Genomic DNA, 19,486 nt, shown 5'->3' with positions numbered 1-19,486 from the left:
TCGAACTGTTTATCCACAATGTGACACAACAGTGAAACACATTTTCATGGAGCCATCCAGATTTGCCCTGATCTCCCTGAAAATGGAGGAAGTAGCATAGAGCTGTGCAAAGGGTTTAAATGCTTTGACTTTAGTGTGACTGGCTGGTACCGATAAGAAAAGTAGGTAAGAATCTCAGACACTGTATATATGTTGATAGGTAAACTATTAGATACATGTCTGTGAGGAAGCCACTGCACTTCTTGAAAGATACAGACACTAGTCAGGCCTAAATAACCTAGTGCAGTGATGTCTGAGACAGTGACCACAAATGATTCCAGAGTTCTGCCTCGTTTACCTCTCTAACAAGAAAATAAGATCTTTCCTATTGCTTGGAAGCTAGCACTACCAAAACTATCATTTCTTCTACAGATGGTCTTATATGACAGGTTTGGGGGCTGCATCATTTCTAGAGTTCTTGTTTGTTGAAAAGGAGTTTAGAGTAGTTCATCATCTTGCACGCTGATATTTACTTTACTTGAAGGAACTGCATAGCCACAAAGGACTTCTGAGTCAAGAAATATCTTTGCCCAAGATACACATCTAAAATAAGTTGTTGGTTTTTTGTTGTTGTTGTTCTGTAACATTTATATGATTTGTATTGCGTATTATAAGGCTTTCTGATATCAACACTGGTTAGCATCAGAACATCAAAAACATATCAGGAAAATATATGCATTTAACTTACTAAAACAAGAGCTTTTAATTAGTATATGTATCAATACTTGTACAATAAATGTTTCAATTACATCAATACTATCCACTTAGAGGAAGTGCTATAAATATTTCAAAACCTCTGAGGCTAGGAGTAGACTCATTATATTTTATTAATAGACTAAAAGATAACTCAGCTGAATTGCATGATTCAGTGTCTGCTCTATATACTGTAGCTCTTTTTCTGTGAGCAAGGAAACACTTCAGAATCTCAAAGTTACAAAAATAGGCTACTGCATGAGCCAACAATAATCTCTGTCTTAACTCCAGGGACTGCAGTGAAGTTGAGTAATTTTAAAACTATAAGATCAAATCCAGTTCTGCTACACAGTTAAAAAATTGTCTGTTAAGTACAACCAGAAATTTTATGTCATCTGAAGAAGCAATCTCCAGGAGACATGCAGGAGGATATAATTAAACAATACAAAGGCAATAAAGATGTAAAAGGCAGCAGACAAAGTTGAGTGGTTTGTCTTGGCTTAGGGTAAAATGAATACTTGCTCCATTATGTAGATGTAATGAGCTCAGTTTTAAACTACCATTAGAAAATAATCCTTCAAAACAAACATTTTGGAACCTTGCTATCATGTAATAATAAGCTATGGTAAATTCAGATTATTTTCTTTTTTTCATATATTTTTCTTTACTAATACTTCTCTTTTATAGCACATGTCATTGGACTGGTTTAGCTTGAAAAAAAGTATTATGTCTTAATTCAGAAAGATTGGTGCTGTAATATGTGTAAATATAGCTCACAAATTAAGAAATCATGATTTAATATTGTCAGTGGAGGTTAAGCTGGGTATGCTTCAGCTGTGTTCTGACTTTTCCTGTGACATCACCATTTTGGAGAGCACAGAACACCTCATAGCATTGGGGCCATTACCTGAGCTTTATTTACAGCACAGTTTTAAATAGCCACGCCACATGAAGGCAAGTGATCATTCAGAGGGTAATCAGAAGGACTGCTCGTGTGGATTTGTACTGAACACATACAAACATATTTGGAGGACTGAGACTTCACCATGTATTTCTTAGAGCAGCATGAGAAGTGTCATGATTATAGAGTTTGCCTACCCACATAGAATCATAGAATGGTTTGGGTTGGACAGGACTTTAAATATCATCCAGTTCCAACTCCCTGCCACAGGCAGGGACATTTTCCACTAGACCAGGTTGCTCAAAGCCACATCCAGCCTGGCCTTGAACACTTCCAGGGAGGAGGCACCCACAGCTTCTCTGGGCAACCTGTTCCAAGTCCTCACCACCCTCACAGTAAAGAATTTCTTCCTTATATCTAATCTAAACCTACCCTATTTCACCTTAAAGCCATGACCCCTTGTCCTATCACTCTATGCCCTTGTGAAAAGTCCCTCTCTGGCTTTCCTATAGGCCCTTTCAGGTGCTGGAAGGCTGCTGTAAGGTCTGCTCAGAGCCTGCTCTTCAGGCTGAACAGCCCCAACTCTCTCAGCCTGTCCTCATAGGAGAGGTGGTCCACCCTTCCAATCATTTTTGTGGCCCTTCCCTGCACCTGCTCCAACTGGTCCATGTCTTTCCTGTGCTGAGGCCTCCACAGCTGAACACACTGCGTTTAGCTCCCACTGAGATCACTTTTTAGTTTAATTTAGTTTCAGGCATCCAAATTAATCTCTCTTGTGACCAAGACAGAATGCTTACAGTCGATTGCTGCTGGAAGCACTGATCTGGGTACAGGTTGTAGCCCAGACTTTACACTGGATCAAGAGCAATGATCCATCTAACGCCAAACTCAGGAAATGTTTTGAAGTTTCTCTGATGCCACTACTCAGGAAGAAGAGCTACAGATCAGAAATAGAAGTACCCAGCAGGGAAATGGTGCTGCAGAAAGCAAACAGGCAGAGTGGATGAACACAGGTCACGTTAGTACTGTCTCCAATAACGATAGATACAGTGGTGCTCTGGAGGATTTAAAAATCGCAGAGACTTGGGCTTTCCCTGTGTGATGGGTTGACCCTGGCTGGATGCCAGGTGCCCACCAGAGCTGCTCTATCACTCCCCCTCCTCAGCTGGATGGGGGGAGGAAAAAATACAACAAAAGGTTCATGGGTTGAGATAAGGACAGGGAGATTACTCAGCAATTAACCTTCACAGGCAAAACAGACTCAGCTTGAGGAAATTAGTTTAATTTATTAGCACTAAAATCCAAGTAGGGTAATGAGAAATAAACCCAAATCTTAAAACATCTTTCCCCCCCTCCCCTCTCCTTCTTCCCAGGCTTAACTTTACTCCTGATTTTCTCTACCTCCTCCCCATCAGAGGCGCAGGGTGACGGGGAATGGGGGCTGCGGTCAGTTCGTCACACATTGTCTCTGCCACTCCTTCCTTCTCAGAGGGAGGACTCCTCACACTCTCACCTGCTCCAGCATGGGGTCCCTCTCACAGAAGACAGTTGTCCATGAGCTTCTCCAGCACGGGTCCTTTCTGTGGGCTGCAGTTCTTCACAAACTGCTCAAGTGTGGGTCCCTTCCACGGGGTGCAGTCCTTCAGGAACAGACTGCCCCAGCATGGGCCCCCACAGGGTCACAAGTCCTGCCACGAAACCTGCTCCGGCATGGGCTCCTCTCTCCATGGGTCCACAGGTCCCACCAGGAGCCTGCTCCAGCACAGGCTTCCTACAAGGTCACAGCCTCCTTCAGGCATCCACCTGCTCTGGGGGGCTCAGCCTTGGCCAATGGTGGGTCCCTCTTGGAGCCAGCTGGCACTGGCTCTATCAGCAGCCATCCCTGTAGCCCCCTGCTACCAAAATCTTGCCACACAAGCCAAATAAAACCTGTCCATGGAATCACCTGTCCGTAAAGGAAGTTCCCCATGAACTCCTGCAGTTTCATGACTGAAATCTTATACTCTCCAGGAGAGCAAACAGCTTTTGAACTATTTGTTTTATCCTGGTGTAACTGTGGTATTTTGAAAAACACTGTTTTTTCTTGAATTCTTGAGGTTTCATAGCTGCTTGAGTAACATCCAACTTCTTTAAAGATTTACAAATTTCTCCTAATACAAAACACCAGTGCTTTAAACTTGTAGAAGCTTTACATCAATGACAGCACAGGATTGTTACATTACCTATAGCGTTTATCTGTTTTTGAAAGACTCCTCTGCTATTTTAAGCATCTTTTGATTAAAGATTCTTAATATATTTTGAAATCTATACTTCTGACACTTTTGGCTTTGACTTTTGCTGATTAAGGTTATACTCAATATAGCAGACTTTTTCAAGTCACCAGTTTCAGAATATATATATAGCCCATGAACAGAGTTGGGTTTTTTTTAATAGAAATTGCCTTTCAATCAAACCTCCTAAAGACATAGGACAACCACCCTCTCTTTGCTTTAATAGTTATCACAGGGCAGCAGGGCATGGCAAGGCCCAGCCCTCTTCCCAGGAACAGGCACAGGGGTCTCCCCAGCCAGGGCCTGTCCTACAGTATCTGAGCAAGAGGCGCAGGCATCCACAGCAGCGAGGCAGGTCTGAGAGCATGCTGGGAACACAGCTCAGGGTCCAGTCCAGCAAGAGCAACCAGACACATCTACAATGAGAATACAGCTCTGAGACCAGGCTAAGAAATCGACTTGCAGGTAGGGTCCACAACAAGGTGCAGGTAGGTCTACAACATAACAACTACCCAACAGCCAGACAGAGCTACAACAGGGCTCAAGCAAGGGCCAGTAGCTCAGAGCTGAGCTTAAATAGGCCCCCTGGGCAGAGTGTGGGTGAGGACCCAGGTGAGGCTGGTCAGGCCTGTTACAGCCTGTTGGTGCACTCAGCATATGAACTCCTACAACTTCATGAGAAGTTTAGTTATATGGAGGAACCTGCTTGTACTAGAGGCTATTCAAGGGGTAGAGCATATACTAATCTATAGGCTTTAATAATTTATAGAGGTTATTAATATGCTTTTTCATTTCACTCTAATCAAAAGCTTCTTTTGGAGTCAGTGATTGCTTCACAGTTGGGAAATTTAGAGGGAAGTTTTTATTAGGAATTTGAAAGTGATAATGGAGTCAGAACTACTGTTGTAGGTTTTTTTACTGGAAAACTCTGTATATAAATACATTTTATGCCCTGAATGGTGTAAGACAGAAAAAGCAATAGCATGTCTTTCCCAGGCACTCTGTTCCTATGCTTTTTACAGTGTTCTACTTGTTTTTTTTCTAGGATCATGCTACAGGACAGCGGTTGACATAGTGTATAGTTAGCCACACACATTGATTGTGATGTCTGTATTCATCACGTATGTATTCCATGAGAAATATTATGTTTTTATCCTGAGCGAAGGGCATCAGCGACTTTCACCAGCTGCCACAAGATTTCCGGGGCTCAGCATCACACTGCATGCATAATCCTGTAAATGCTTGTTCTTGCCATGTAAATAAATGCTTGGCTGTGCAAAGACACACTCTGTGTTGGGGTTTTGTTATGCAACACCCTGTGAAGAGGAAACTGATCTGCTGGTGGAAGTTGCTCGGAGCTCGCTTTGTTTTAGTCTCCTGGAATGGGTTTTTGAGGCAGCTGTTTCCTGGAGAGCACATACTGGTGTTGAGCTATGTATTATACATAAGTGTTGCACGTGTGCTGCCGTGATCATCTGTGCCACAGGACTGTTCTTAAATGTAAACACAGGAGCGCGCATTCCCCCTTCTCTACAGGGCTACGAACATCTGTTGCACCTATCAGAAGTGGAGCTAACTGTAAATTACAGGCTGAACTGCTGTAAAAGACCCTGATAGGGTTTGAATTAGAGTAGAAAGAACCTAAATTCAGAGTTGAAGTTTCGACGTCTCAACAATGTTTTGTTAGCGGTCTCCGAAAGAATACCTTTAAGCGACGCAACGGTAGCAGAGCAGCCGCTTTCCACGCCCCGCAGCGTCCCTCGGAGGGGGCGGATCGCACCAGCTCCGCTCGGCCGGGGCCGCGTCCCTCCCGCGGACACCCTCCGCCGCGCGGGACATCGGCGCCCCACGTTCCCGTTACCAAACGACCTCGCAGTGGCACCGCCCGACCCCTGCGTGAAACGACACGCCGGGCCGGGACTCGGCAGCGCCAGCGAGCGGCTTCTGCCGCCCGCGCCCCGCCGCCAGCCGTTGCCGCCGCGGGCGGGGCGGGGCGGGGCCGGGCGGGTTTGGAGGGGAGGCGCCGGCCGCCGTGTGGGCGCTGGCTGGGAGGCGCCGCGGCCGCCGAGGGCTGAGCGGGGGGCGGCTGGCGCTCCGGCCCGTCCCGGCGCTGCCGCCCTCGCTCCGGGCATGGGAGCGGAGCGGGGCGGTCGGCGCGGGGGGGAGCTGCCGCGCGGCGCTGACCGGGCCTGGGGGCGGCCCCCGGCCCGCCCCCGGCCCATGGCCTTCGTCTTGGTGAAGAAGAAGAAGTTCAGGTTCCGCGTGGAGCTGGAGCTGGACGAGCTCTCCTCCGTGCCGTTCGTCAACGGCGTCCTCTTCTGCAAGGTGCGGCTGCTGGACGGGGGCAGCTTCAGTGGGGAGTCCTCCCGGTAGGTGCCTCCGGGGCTCGCGAGCCGAGCGGCCGCCCCGTTCCGTCCCGACGGGCTCCGCTGCAGTCCGCGGAGCCGCGCTCCCCCCCGCCTCCGAGACGCAGGGCAGCCGCCGCCTCCGCGGCTCCTTCCGCCCTCTCCTCGCCGGGGCGGAGGGCTGGGGCTCCGCCGGTTGCCGCGGTCGTTGGCCGGGCGGGCGGGGGTTGGGGGCCCGAGGGAGCGCTGCCCGCGGGCTTCTGGCGGCTCCGGTCCCCGGCCGGCGCCTGCGGGCGTGCTGCTCGCCTTTCCCCGCGGGAAGGGGAGCGCGCATGGACGCCGAAGGCTCCCGTGGCACGGCGTGCCACCGGGCATGCTGGCTGTCTTCTCATCCCGTCCGCGTTACCAGCGTCGGCGGCAACAGAGGACTGGCGCGGGAGCACTTGTAGGCTCGTCGCCTGCGTGGCTGCTCGCTGCTTGAAGTCGTAACGCTTCAAAATAAATATTGAGGCTCTTAAACACTGAATAACAGGGGAAATTAATCTATGCCTGGGTGAGGGTTTTCCTAAAGAAACCCGTCGCTTGTGCCATAATGCCTCGAGCTATGGAGCTTGCTGATTGTATGGGTGACGGGTGGGGAAGAAATTTCTTGCCACTAACCCTGAAGTCAGAGCTGTCCCCTGTGAATGCGAGGTGTGTGACCTTAATGTTTTATTCTGTTGCACGCTGACTTGCTGTCTTTAGTTCTGTGGATATTTACACGGGGAGTTAACATAAACGGTTTCACGGAAAAGTCCTATTTCCTGTGTGTGTTCGGGTCATACACATTACTGACTGTTCACACTTACTTCTGCAGTGCAAGCGCAGCAGTAGATGGGTGGTTGTTTTTTTTTTTTTTTTTTCCTTTCGTGCCTCAGCAATAGAGCTGTCATCTGCTGCGACAGTGGCTTCCCAATTTGCTGGTGGAAATGGGTAAAGAGTGCAAGCGGGTTAATTTTTTGTAGGTACCAGGCAGACACAGAACCTTGTCAACAGGAAAGGTGTGCCGTGGTCTGAGGAGACTACCCTCCCATCACACTTGTTCATGTTGTATGGGTTATTATGTTACTTTAATGTTATTACGGAAAGGGTTTACTGAAATTTGTCTCATAGAATTTTGGGAACAAACATAAACCGGTAATAGAACTATGACTATTCAGTTATTTTTTAATTAAAATACTGCTGTTACAGAACTTGCTAAATCGTCTACTTTTGATTCTGTAAATAGAGTTAATCAAGGAGAATAAAGAGCATAAAAATTGAACTTTGGCCTAAAACCTCCTTGGTTAACCATTCCATTGTGCTAGTGTGTATAACTGAAGATTAATTTTTCTTCTTGTTGGAGGATTTTCAACTCATCAGTGTTCTGTTCTCATTTTGTGACTTTTTTTCATTCCACGTTTTTCTTGTGAGTGACTTCTTCAGGAGTAATAGATGATGATGATGATAATCACGATTTTAGGCACTAATGTGCCATTACTGTCCTAATGCAGCCCTTCTGCCTTGAAGTAACTTTCACAGGCTGACATCTTCTGGACAGTATCTCTATTTTAAACGAGTTGATTTCAGCTGAGCTGATGTTTTTGATCTTAGCCTTTTTTGCCTTGCCTGTTTATGATGCTAAAGTTAAAAGCTTGAAAGCATACATTCATATCTTTATGAATGGGTACAGTACAGTGTATTACAGTAAAAAATGTGTGATAGGAGATAGTACGTGTACATAGGAAGTGTCAGTGGAAGTGTGATGATGTAAAACATTGTGTCGAAGCATGGTGTCAGAGTCAAAGAAGCTTTGAAATTCTTCCATTTTCTTTTTCTTCGGGTATGGCTTAAAAATAAGAACAGCAGTGAAACAACTCTCAACGTCCCTAGGAGTATAACTGGCCCATTGCTACTGGACTGAGAAGTGTTGAGGTATGCTAGTAGGACGGTAAAGCATTCCTCTGCAGGGATCCTTCAATACCAATTTAGGGAGTGCCTTTGCTCTCGGCTTAAGAATTAACAGATAGATTTTCACAGTGGTGATTCAGCAAAGGTCTGAATGAATAAGGAATAAATTAACATCAGAGTGGCAGCATTTCAAAACTTGTTAGTTGCAAATTTTTTTTAATGGCCATCATCATCTAGTTGCATGCGTTTATTAATTTCAGTGTGAGCTGACGGTCATATCCTTAAAGTAGTGATCTTTGTATATAAGAAGTTTGAAGAACTCCATTGTGTTTCAGAACTTATCTCAAATATTGTATAATATGTGGAAGAACTGACCATGTCTTCTTAGTAGCTTTTATTTTTTGTCACTGGCTGAGGTCTAATAAACTATAATTTTTTGGTGAGAAGTTATTGAGAATTAAGTTCTCAAGATGGTACTCATACAACCCAATACCCTGCTGCTGCTTACCTTAAAAATAATAATAAAAAAATTTAGTAAAAGGGCAGTCATACCGACAAGCTATAAACCAGCCTAACATTATTAGCATTTTCTTTCCAGTTTACTCACTGAGAAAGAAATGTCGTAGAACCACAGGCTGGCAGCAGTGCTTGTTTTCTTAGCCCTGTGTGGATCATGCTGAAAGAATGATTAAAGCCTTGATCCTGCAGAAGTGTGGGACCTAGATCATCCTTCTGAATGACGAAGTGGGACAAAAAGAAGAGAGAAGAAATTTCAAGCTACTAAATTTTTTTTTTGCGCTTCTCAGACCTTTACTGAGAAAGAGTAAGAAATATGGTATGTGTATTATAATGCTAAATGCTTGATTACCTGACAAAATGTTCAACTTTTTAAAATAATCTGGTCCTATCAAAGGACATTGAACAGCCAAGTAGTAGCAATGTTTAAACCTTGGGGGGGAATGTCTGAGTGTGTGTGCAAGAACAGGACCATGGAATTTTTAGGAGCATGGATGGGTTACAAGTTTGACTCTGCAATGTGGAAAAGGGAGTTGTGGGAGGGGGGAGGGCTTTTTTGATTTAGTAAGCTGCCCATCAGCCATACAGTGTAGTTCTTGCTCTCCCCTTTTTGAAATTGCTTTCTAATATGACTTCTGGATTTTTACAGTAGTATTTTTAGATTTTATAACAAAGCATGGATTTTCAGCAAATAGACTGTGGATGTATGCAAAGTTATGCAAACAAACCTCATTCTCATTTAAAAAACTTTCTAGCTTAAGCCTGGCTTCCTATGTGGAAAGGCCTCTCTACATTTCTGTTTTTCCCTGGGCCAATGATAATGGATCTCTCTCTTTGAAATTCGATACAGTAATACAGGATACTTGTGAAGGTTCCAGTATACTATGTATCTGTACACTGTCTGGTCATAAAATATCGTGCACATAATGTCTATTGCACCATGAAAGCGTAGAAGATTATTCCAGGGCAGAAATTACACCCATGAATATTTTGAACAGAAAAATACTATTTTAAGGTATAGACTTACTAAGCATATTTATTCAAGGCTAGTTTAATGCAGACATAAATACATTGAAAGTATATATGTCTGCAACTGCCCTCATTTTAATAGACTGAAGAAATAGTTGATGGGTCCCTACAGTAGATAACTGCTCATAGGCTGAGTTGTTGCTCAACCAGCAGCAAAAGAACAGATGGGATATGAGGAAATCAAAGAAGTTTTGGAAGGTAAAGGATCTTATTTCTTGAGTGTGTGCAGGAGCTGTAAGCCTGGTAGTTAACATTTTTAGCTCAGTTTGCACCCACACCCCACTCAAGGAAAGAGTTTCTTGGTTGGTGTGTTCTTACAACTGCCATCTTTGGTTTGGTCATATTCCCCTGACTTTGAGATCTGATTTCTGACACTTTAGATGGCTGATGTTTCTCTTGTCATTCTTTTACAAAATAAGGTTCAAAACAAAGCAGCTAATTATGATTGGTATCTGTGTGACAGATAGAGATTAGGGGCAGCTGAGCGCTATTAACTATTCCATCAAAATGTTTTATTCTCCAACAGATTCCAGGGAAGGTTTGTTAATGTACAGCACACCCTTGAGTCCTGAGAGGCATTCTCGGAGAGCTTGCATTACTCACATGAATATATTCTTATCTAATAGGTACAGGCAAGAGTATGTAATTGTCTTCTGTAGAAAATGATTTCTTATCTTCCAAATAATGAGTACTTCTTACTGCTAGTGATGCTTGGCTACCTTCTTCTTGGCTGTCTAAAACTACATCTCATTTTTGTGACTCCAGCAAGTACATTTTCTGCCTCACTGGACTCTTCAAATTGCTTTTTAGTCATTGTTTTTCCTGTTGCTGCTATTGCATTTGAAAGGGAAAATTGTTCCTGATAGTAGCACAGCTTAACCAGCTTTCTGTTTTTAAACAGAAGTACTTGTTAGAAAAATAAACCTGTCACATAGAATTATTGTGCCTATCACTCCCATCTTCCTGCATGATGTATGAATCCTGTTGACAGTCTTCAGAGTTGGTAGTGGATAATACTGCTTTTGATAGCCTTTTGGCTGGAACTGGATTTGTAGTTGGAAAAACTGAAACAAAGTAAATTTTCAAGTGCTGTGAGACAAATTGGCAATGGGATTAAAGTCGTGGCTTGCAATTTTGTAAATGCTCTTTTCAGATTCCTGAATGTCCAGTTAGTGTTTTCTGTGTTGTGAATAGACTGGTGGTTGAGCAGCTTCTAGGCCTTCTCCTTCTCTGTGAAGAGGAAGAAGGAAAAAGGGGAAGTTCTCTACACAAATTTTAACTTTTTTTTTGTTTAATGTAGTTTCTTTTTACCTCTTCAGCCTTTCATTAATAGTTACGATAAAATGGGTTTAGTCAACAGACTTAGAGAATATGTTTGAGGAAGGTAACGTGATGTACAAGGATTGGTGTGGATATTCTGGACAGGGTTGACAGGGGAAGAAAATGGGGCTAAAGTATTAATGGGAGAGTTCATGTATAAGGGTGGAACAGTAATGGTGGGGAAATTACAGATGAAGAAATCAAATATCTGAAAAAGGATGGAGGAAAATCAAAGAATTAATCAAAAGACTAAAAAAAAGAATCAGATCTGAAGAAAGTCATCTTTAGGCTACAGTAGGACATAAGAAAATGTTTGTACAGACTGCATTTTGCATGAGAAGTAGCTGGTTATTGCAGGTATGAAAAGGGCTTGTTCTTGTAAGCCTTTTGTTACCGTAATTGTAAGTACTGGTGAGAGATACAGCAACAGCTAGCTTTTCAGGAAAAAGTTCTGAAAAGAGATACATGACAGGCGTCTGTTAAAGAGGAGGGGTGGGGGGAAAAGCTTTTATGGTTAATATGTCTGGCTTGTGCAGGAGAATAGGCACTTTGGTTTAAAGTAGCTGGTGATGTTGTTTGGTTTGTTTTTCCCCCCTGACCTCAGCACAGTACACAGAGCACAGTATTTTGCTGTCATAAACTTGCCATTTGCAAGCACTGTAGCACCTAATTGCTGTCATATTTTAAGGACTATTTCTGTTCATGGAATAATTTGGGGTGGAGGGGAGTGCTAGGGATCACGTAGTCCAACTTCCTGCTCAAAGCAAGACTAACTTCAATTAGATCAGGAAGCTCAGAGCTTTGCCAACTTTAGAAAATCTGTAAGAATGAGGATTCCAGTATTTGTAGACTGGAAGAACCTCCCCCTCTGCTTCACCACTTCTACTGTGGACATTATTTTCCCTTATTTTATTGAAATTTGTCTTGCTATTGCTTTTCCTTTCTCCACTCCTCACTAAGAAGTGTCTGGCTCCATCTTCTCTCTAAATTAATAGAGATGGCTGTAGCAATTAGATCTTCCTTCACCTCTGCTTCAGATTGTAAATATCCCATGTTCCCAACTTCTCCTGCATCAGGTGCTTCATCTTCCTTATCCCTTACTCCAGACTCCCATCTCGTGTCCCTTGGACTTGCTTCAGTTTATTGATGTCTTACTTCCACTGAGGGGGCCCCAAAAACAGACACAGTGCTGTAGATACAGCCTTACAAATGTTCAACAGAGGGGAACAATCACTTCCTTCGAACTGCTGGCTACGGTCATGCAGTTTGCCCTTTACAGTGCTAATTCCCTTTTAGGACTCTGCATTTGCCTGCAACGAGCAGTTAGTGAAAGTATTCCAAAGCAGATCTATTTCCATGTGATGATCGGTTTATATGTGTTTTCTATTAAATACTTGAGATGAAAGGGATGCGACGAGGAAGGCCAAGGCCCACCTGGAATTGAAGCTGGCAAGGGATGTCAAAAACAACAAGAAGGGCTTCTTCAACTACATCAGCAGCAAAAGGAAGGCTAGGGACAATGTGGGGCTGCTGCTGAACGAGGTGGGTGTCCTGGTGATGGAGGATGCGGAGAAGGCAGAGCTACTGAATGCCTTCTCTGCTTCAGTCTTCAGTGCTAAGACTGGCCCTCAGGAATCTCAGGCCCCGGAGGTAAGAGAAGAAGCCTACAGAGAGGACGACTTTCCCTTGGTCAAGGAGGACTGTGTGAGGGATCGCTTAAGCGATCTGGACGTCCACAAATCCATGGGCCCTGATGGAATGCACCCACGAGTGCTGAGGGAGCTGGCGGATGACACTGCTGAGCCACTCTCCATCATCTTTGAGAGGTCCTGGAGGACAGGAGAGGTGCCCGAGGACTGGAGAAAGGCCAATGCCACGCCAATCTTCAAAAAGGGCAAGAAGGAGGGTCCAGGGAACTACAGGCCAGTCAGCCTCACCTCCATCCCAGGAAAGGTGATGGAGCAGCTTATCCTGGAGGTCATCAACAAGCAAGTGGAAGAAAAGAAGGTTATCAGGAGTAGTCAGCATGGATTCACCAAGGGGAGATCATGCTTGACCAATGTGATAGCTTTCTACGATGGCATGACTGGCTGGGTAGATGAGGGGAGAGCCGTAGATGTTGTCTACCTAGACTTCAGCAAGGCTTTCGACACAGTCTCCCATAATATCCTCCTAGGGAAGCTCAGGAAGTGTGGGCTGGATGAGTGCTCGATGGGGTGGATTGAGAACTGGCTGAATGGCAGAGCTCAGAGGGTTGTCATCAGTGGCGCTTAGGGTAGTTGGAGGCCAGTAACTAGTGGTGTCCCCCAGGGGTCAGTACTGGGCTCAGCCTTGTTCAACTTCTTCATCAACGACCTGGGTGAAGAGTTAGAATGTACCCTCAGCAAGTTTGCTGATGACACCAAACTGGGAGGTGTGGTGGATACACCAGAAGTCTGTGCTGCCATTCAGCGTGACCTCGACAGGCTCGAAAGTTGGGCAGAGAGGAACCTGATGAGGTTCAACAAGGGCAAATGCAGGGTCCTGCACCTGGGGAGGAACAACCCCATGCATCAGTACAGGCTTGGGGTGGAACTGCTGGAGAGCAGCTCTGTGGAGAGGGACCTGGGTGTCCTAGTGGACGACAGGTTAACCATGAGCCAGCAGTGTGCCCTGGCTGCCAGCAAGGCCAATGGCATTCTGGGATGCAACAAGAGGAGTGTAGCCAGCAGGTCAAGGGAGGTTCTCCTTCCCCTCTACGCTGCCCTAGTGAGGCCACATCTGGAGTACTCTGTCCAGTTCTGGGCTCCCCAATTCAAGAAAGATGAAGAGCTACTGGAGAGAGTCCAGCGGAGGGCTACAAGGATGATGAGGGGACTGGAACATCTCTCCTATGAGGAGAGGCTGAGGGAGCTGGGCTTGTTCAGCCTGAAGAAGAGAAGGCTGAGAGGGGACCTTATAAATGCTTACAAGTATCTGAAAGTTGGGTGTCAGGAGGATGGGGCCAAGCTCTTTTCAGTAGTGCCCAGCAACAGGACAAAGGGGCAATGGGCACAAACTGAAGCACAGGAAGTTCCACCTGAACATGAGGAAGAACTTCTTCCCTCTGAGGGTGACGGAGCACTGGAACAGGTTGCCCAGAGATGTGGCGGAGTCTCCTTCTCTGGAGATATTAAAGACCCACCTGGACAAGGTCCTGTGCTGCGTGCAGTAGGTGACCCTGCTTCGGCAGGGGGGTTGGCCTAGATGACCCACAGAGGTCCCTTCCAACCCCTACCATTCTGTGATTCTGTGAAATGTTGCTAGTTAGAGATTTAACCTGTTTATTATGAGTAAAAACACATGGAATAGAAAATGATTGCTCTGTTAGTTTTGCATGTACTAACAGCAAATTAACTGGGGAGTTGTGCACTGTAAACAAGTGGAGCAGTTCCTGCAGAGCCAGCTGTTTGCTGGTTTGCTTAGTGCTGAAATTTGTGAAGCATTGAAGCTCTTTGTAAATGCCTGGTTTTGTTCGGGGTTTTTTTGCAATGCTTAGGAAAAAAAGTTTTTTGTTGGATAGAATGTATCTTCTTATATGACTGAGGCATGGAGGAAACACAGAGTATTAAACGAAAAGTAAACTGTATTTCTTCCTGAATATAAGAGATAAATTGAAGCTTTGCATAAGCTTATTACTACAGTTTATACTTTTGGAGATCATGGTCTGAGCTCTAACTTCAAGAAATGCATATATATGAAACTAAGTTTAGCATTCTGATTATGAAACATCTGAACTATTTCAAGTAGAGCTTGGTATTTGAAAAGTTATTGACTATTTTTTTGCTCCTTTGTAGCTCAACATTCTTTAAAGACGATGATGTTGGAATTGGTACATGCATGGGCAGCATGTGTCTTACGTGTATGAATTTATGTGTATTAGATGCATAGAATACATTTGAATAAAATTGGTACTGGTGTTTGTACTAGATCTCATTTGCTTTAAAGTATCTGTGTTAATTTCATATTTGTCTATTTGTGTTTGTTTCTACTTCTATTATCAACTTAGCAGTAAGGATTTTAGTTTAATTTGAGAGTGAAGGATCCCTTTGTTGGATGATCTTGTTTATATTTTTGTTTGTGTGTACAGTAGAGATATCAAAAGAAAAGACATGAGTAAACCGTATTGTTTGACACTTCAGCTGCATGGATCTAAACCAAACAAGAAGACTATATTTCTGTGTAGCAACTTTGGCAAGGTAGTAAATGTAGTAAAATGTAGTAAACTTTGGCAGTGTTGGGAAAGCTGCACTTGATCAGAGATAACTCTTCTAAAGGCATTTTATTCCTGTACTTTGGACTCCAAGAACCTGGCTTCAACAATTCTTAGAAGTCCAAAGCAATCCTCCCACCAAAATTCCAGCTTTAAAAAGTAATAATTATAACAATAATATTGCCATTTACCTCATGGAGTGAAAAAGCTATTTTATAATTGGCTGTCTAGAATAATTCCGATTCAAAATTTGAATAAACAATTTTCTAATTAATGGAACACAGTATTTTGGTAAATGCCCACAAGGAGTTTTGGCTTCTTTATTTCTAAGCCTCTCCTGCTAAAGTTTTTCCATTTAGCAAGAAAGGATTTTTCCCACAACACTTAAGGTCCTTAAAAGTGATTTACTTTTGCATTTGTAGCTATTTGCTGAAACAAGCCATTATTCATATCCTTTATCCATGTGGAAATGAACAAATAATCTGCTGGTCATAAACACCTTCAAAAAAAACCCAAACCTTCACCATTTTAAATGGCAATTGTGTACAGTACATAAAATAAATACAGAAAAAGACTTGTCTACAGCTGAAATCTTGCATTTGAAATTTAGTCAATGTGAAATTGTCCTTCTAAGGAAAAAACAATTTGTTAAACTGATGGTAACTTAAAAGTATACTTTGGAATCAATTTCTCTTAAAATACCTGTCTGTTCAATTTATTCTTGGTTAGGTCTTACTGAAAGCATTTGTTAAGTTACACCAAAGCACTACAACCTAGTATATATTTGAATACAACTTAGTAACCAAGATATATTTTGATTCATAAAACAACTGGGTTTGCTTTGCATGTGGTAAAGCAACTGTGAGGCTCATGGGAAACCAACTCATAACAGAAAGCTCTCCAGCAGGCCCTGTAGCATAGGCACCCTGGCCAAGAAGTTACCTGGGTTCATTTCCATAGTAACCGATCAATGTAACTTTATTTTCTAAAGGCCTTGCACTTGAACAAAGAATCTTATAAACTTAGTTATTACTCTTTGAAGTTAAATGTTCTGAATATTTTACTTTTTTTCAGCACAAGGGGAATAACTTGCTGGTGTTTTTCTTTACACAAAAACTACCTTCATTAAAATATGTCAAGTTTTTCTTTTTATAATGGAATCAGAAGAACTGGAGGAGCGGGCAGTTGGTTGGGGGTTTTTTTTTTCAGGTTTCAGGTTGTGTACATGTTGTACATTCATATTGTGAATGTTTCAAATATTTTGTTTTTTAAAACAATGTGCCAGTGAAAGAAACTGATGATACTTTTTTTGACAACATTATGAGGAGGAAGGGGTATACCTGATTTTACTTGATTTTATTTTTACAAGAATTAGAGCATCAGTATCTGTTACTGATAGAAAACTGTCCTGAGAAGCAGAAACACAATCTGAATCATGATACTGAATTGTACAAAGATTGTGGCACATTATCTTTACCTTACGAGTTTACAGAAACTTTTTTTTGTAGGAAAAAATATTACTACTAAATAAATTGAAATGTTACAGATGTAAAAACTTAGCAAAATGATGAACAGGAGAAGTGATTCTGTTACTGGCAGTCCAAATGGTATGCTGGGTGGTAAGGGAAGGGTGGTAAGGGTGATGACAACTGTCCTATTTGTGTGATGAGCAGATGCTATGAGAAGGGATTTCCTGACCTTTATGGATGACAAGTGAACGCTTTCAGTCTTGTAGCATCGTTCTATAGCCTTATAATGAATAGCAGAAAATATACATTGCTTCTAGTTTCCAAAAGGATACTCAAGACTGCATTGTTTTGCAGATATTATTGGATGCATGGTAATGTGCAAATGCAGGCTCTCTGTGGATTCACGGCCATAGCGGATATGCCTTGATCTTAGAGATACAGCTTAAGTCAAAGGATTGTTAAGAGTTGTTTTTGAAATTTATAAAAGGTTTGTAAAATTCCATGCATTTTAGTATTGATTAGATATTTCTGGTAAGATTTAATTTTGGTAGCTCTTTAAAGTCCGGTAAAACAGACAAGTGGCTACAACAATCACTTTGTTTAGGCAACAGCATTTTTTAATTATCCTCTTAATGTAGAGGGTTTTTAATTGTAGTGACGCATTAAAACTGAGATCCTTACTCTGTGCTGAAACTACTCTGTGCTGACTCTGGGACTTTTTGTGTCTATGCATTTGGATTTTTGGGGGGACAAATACTACCAGTGTGCCAAAATGTGATGGTTTTGGTGAAAGAAAATCTTGACCAACTATGTCACTGAGTTAATCTGCATTCAAGTTCACTTCTCGTTCAGTCTTTATAGTTTAACAAGCTCCTGAACATTAGGGTACCAGCAAGGTTGAGAGCATGAGCAAGTCATAGAATCATAGGTTGGAAAAGACCTCTAAAGTCATCAAATCCAACCGTCAACCCAACACCACCATGCCTACTAAACCATATCACGAAGTGCCACATCTACGCTTTTTTTGAACACCTTCAGGGATGGTGATTCCACCACCTCCCTGGACAGCCTATTCCCATGTCTGAACACTCTTTCAGTGAAGAAATTTTTCCTAGTATCTAATCTAAACCTCCCATGATGCAACTTGAGGCCATTGCCTCTCGTCCTGTCACTTGTTACTTGGGAGAAGAGACCAACACCTGCCTCACTACAACCTCCTTTCAGGTAGCTGTAAGAGAGCAATAAGGTCCCCCCTCAGCCTCCTCTTCACCAGACTAAACAGCCCCAGTTCCCTCAGCTGCGCTTCATGAGACTTGTTCTCTAGACCCCTGAACAGCCTCGTTGCCCTTCTCTGGACATGCTCCAGCACCTCAATGTCTTTCATGTAGTGAAGGTCCCAAAACTGAACACAGTACTCGAGGTGCAGCCTCACCAGTACTAAGTATAGGGGCACAATCACCTCCCTACTCCTGCTGGCCATGCTATTCCTGATACAAGCCAGCATGTCATTGGCCTTCTTGGGCACCTGGGCACACTGCTGGCTTATGTTCAGCACCCCAAGATCCTTCTCTGCTGGGCAGCTTTCCAGCCACTCTTCCCCAAGCCTGTAGCGCTGCATGGGGTTGTTGTGACCGAAGTGCAGGACCCAGCATTTGGCCTTGTTGAAATTCATACAGTTGGCCTCGGCCCATCGGTCCAGCCTGTCCAGATCCCTCTGCAGAGCCTTCCTACTCTCAAGCGGATCAACACTCCCACCTGCTGAGTTTCAGCATCCGTGCAGGGACAGGAACGACTCTCACACATTGATGCAATGCACAGTTGGTTTACTTTATTGGTCTGCTTGCGTGGTTATATACATTTTTCATATCTGTACACGCGATCACGCTTATTCGGATAGGCTACAGACATAAATCACGCGCTGTTCACGCACCCTATATTCCCTTATGATTGGTAACTATGCACTAACGCCAATAGCAACAGACCGCCTCCACGTCCTTGAACGCATCTTGTTTTTGCTAACCCACCCCATGTGCACTATCAGAACTTTCTCAATTGCTATTCTTAGCTGCCCTTTCCAGCAGCCTGTTCAGTTATGCTAACTGTTTCACTTAAGCGGCCTAGTCATGCTAACTCTCAAGCTACATCAACCCCAACATCTCCCCCCTTTTCTTTCAATAAAAAGCTAAGCTATCTTATCATTGCTTTAAAAACATTTGCTCAATTGCTGTTAGTTGCGTCACAAAAATTTTCTTTACAGTTGCCTCTAGTGCCTTTTGTGTTATGCGTATTATACACGGAACCAATATAAGTGGATTGAATAGATCTCACTTACGGTATTGATTCTTTTACAATGAATGCACAATGGTGTTAAGGTGCAATTCAGATAAATGCGTTGGTTGCCATTGAAATAATTTTTAACTCCTGATCATGTACTCGGCTCCTTCAGCACATCCACAAGTCCTGTTTACTTCAGCATTTTTCTCTTCTGTTTATTACAGCAATCTGCTTTTATCCCGTTCCTCTACATCTCCCCCTTTTTTATTTAATGACTTTAAAGCAAGTGCTACATTGACACACCGTAAGCATCACTATTGGCATTATGGTCCAGTAACAGCCCCACTACAGTGCAATACTAAAAACAAACACAAGAACACAAATTGTAATAAAAAGACATATAGATGTGAAGTGCATACCATAACCTGCCAGGTGTAAAGAAGGGTCAAGTTAGCCTGAGAATGGTATAC

General features: G+C 43.3%; 1 protein-coding gene across 6 annotated transcripts in view; it reads left to right on the top strand.

The window, feature by feature from the left end:
- Window positions 1-6,033: 6,033 nt before the first annotated feature.
- Window positions 6,034-19,486, top strand: part of EEIG2 (EEIG family member 2) — a 48,351-nt gene continuing 34,898 nt past the window's right edge. For 5 of the 6 annotated variants that reach the window (XM_075422228.1, XM_075422230.1, XM_075422226.1 and 2 more), the window contains exon 1: window positions 6,051-6,272. In XM_075422228.1, the coding sequence (XP_075278343.1) occupies window positions 6,124-6,272 (149 nt within the window). In that variant the 5' untranslated portion in view covers window positions 6,051-6,123. Of the gene's footprint in view, window positions 6,273-19,486 lie in introns of all 6 variants that reach the window. The other variant, XM_075422225.1, reaches the window with a different exon arrangement.

The sequence above is a fragment of the Opisthocomus hoazin genome, chromosome 6 (genome assembly GCF_030867145.1).
Source record: "Opisthocomus hoazin isolate bOpiHoa1 chromosome 6, bOpiHoa1.hap1, whole genome shotgun sequence".
Taxonomy (NCBI): Eukaryota; Metazoa; Chordata; class Aves; order Opisthocomiformes; family Opisthocomidae; genus Opisthocomus; species Opisthocomus hoazin.
Note: the sequence above shows the minus strand (reverse complement) of the source record. Positions and strands in the feature narration are given on the sequence as shown.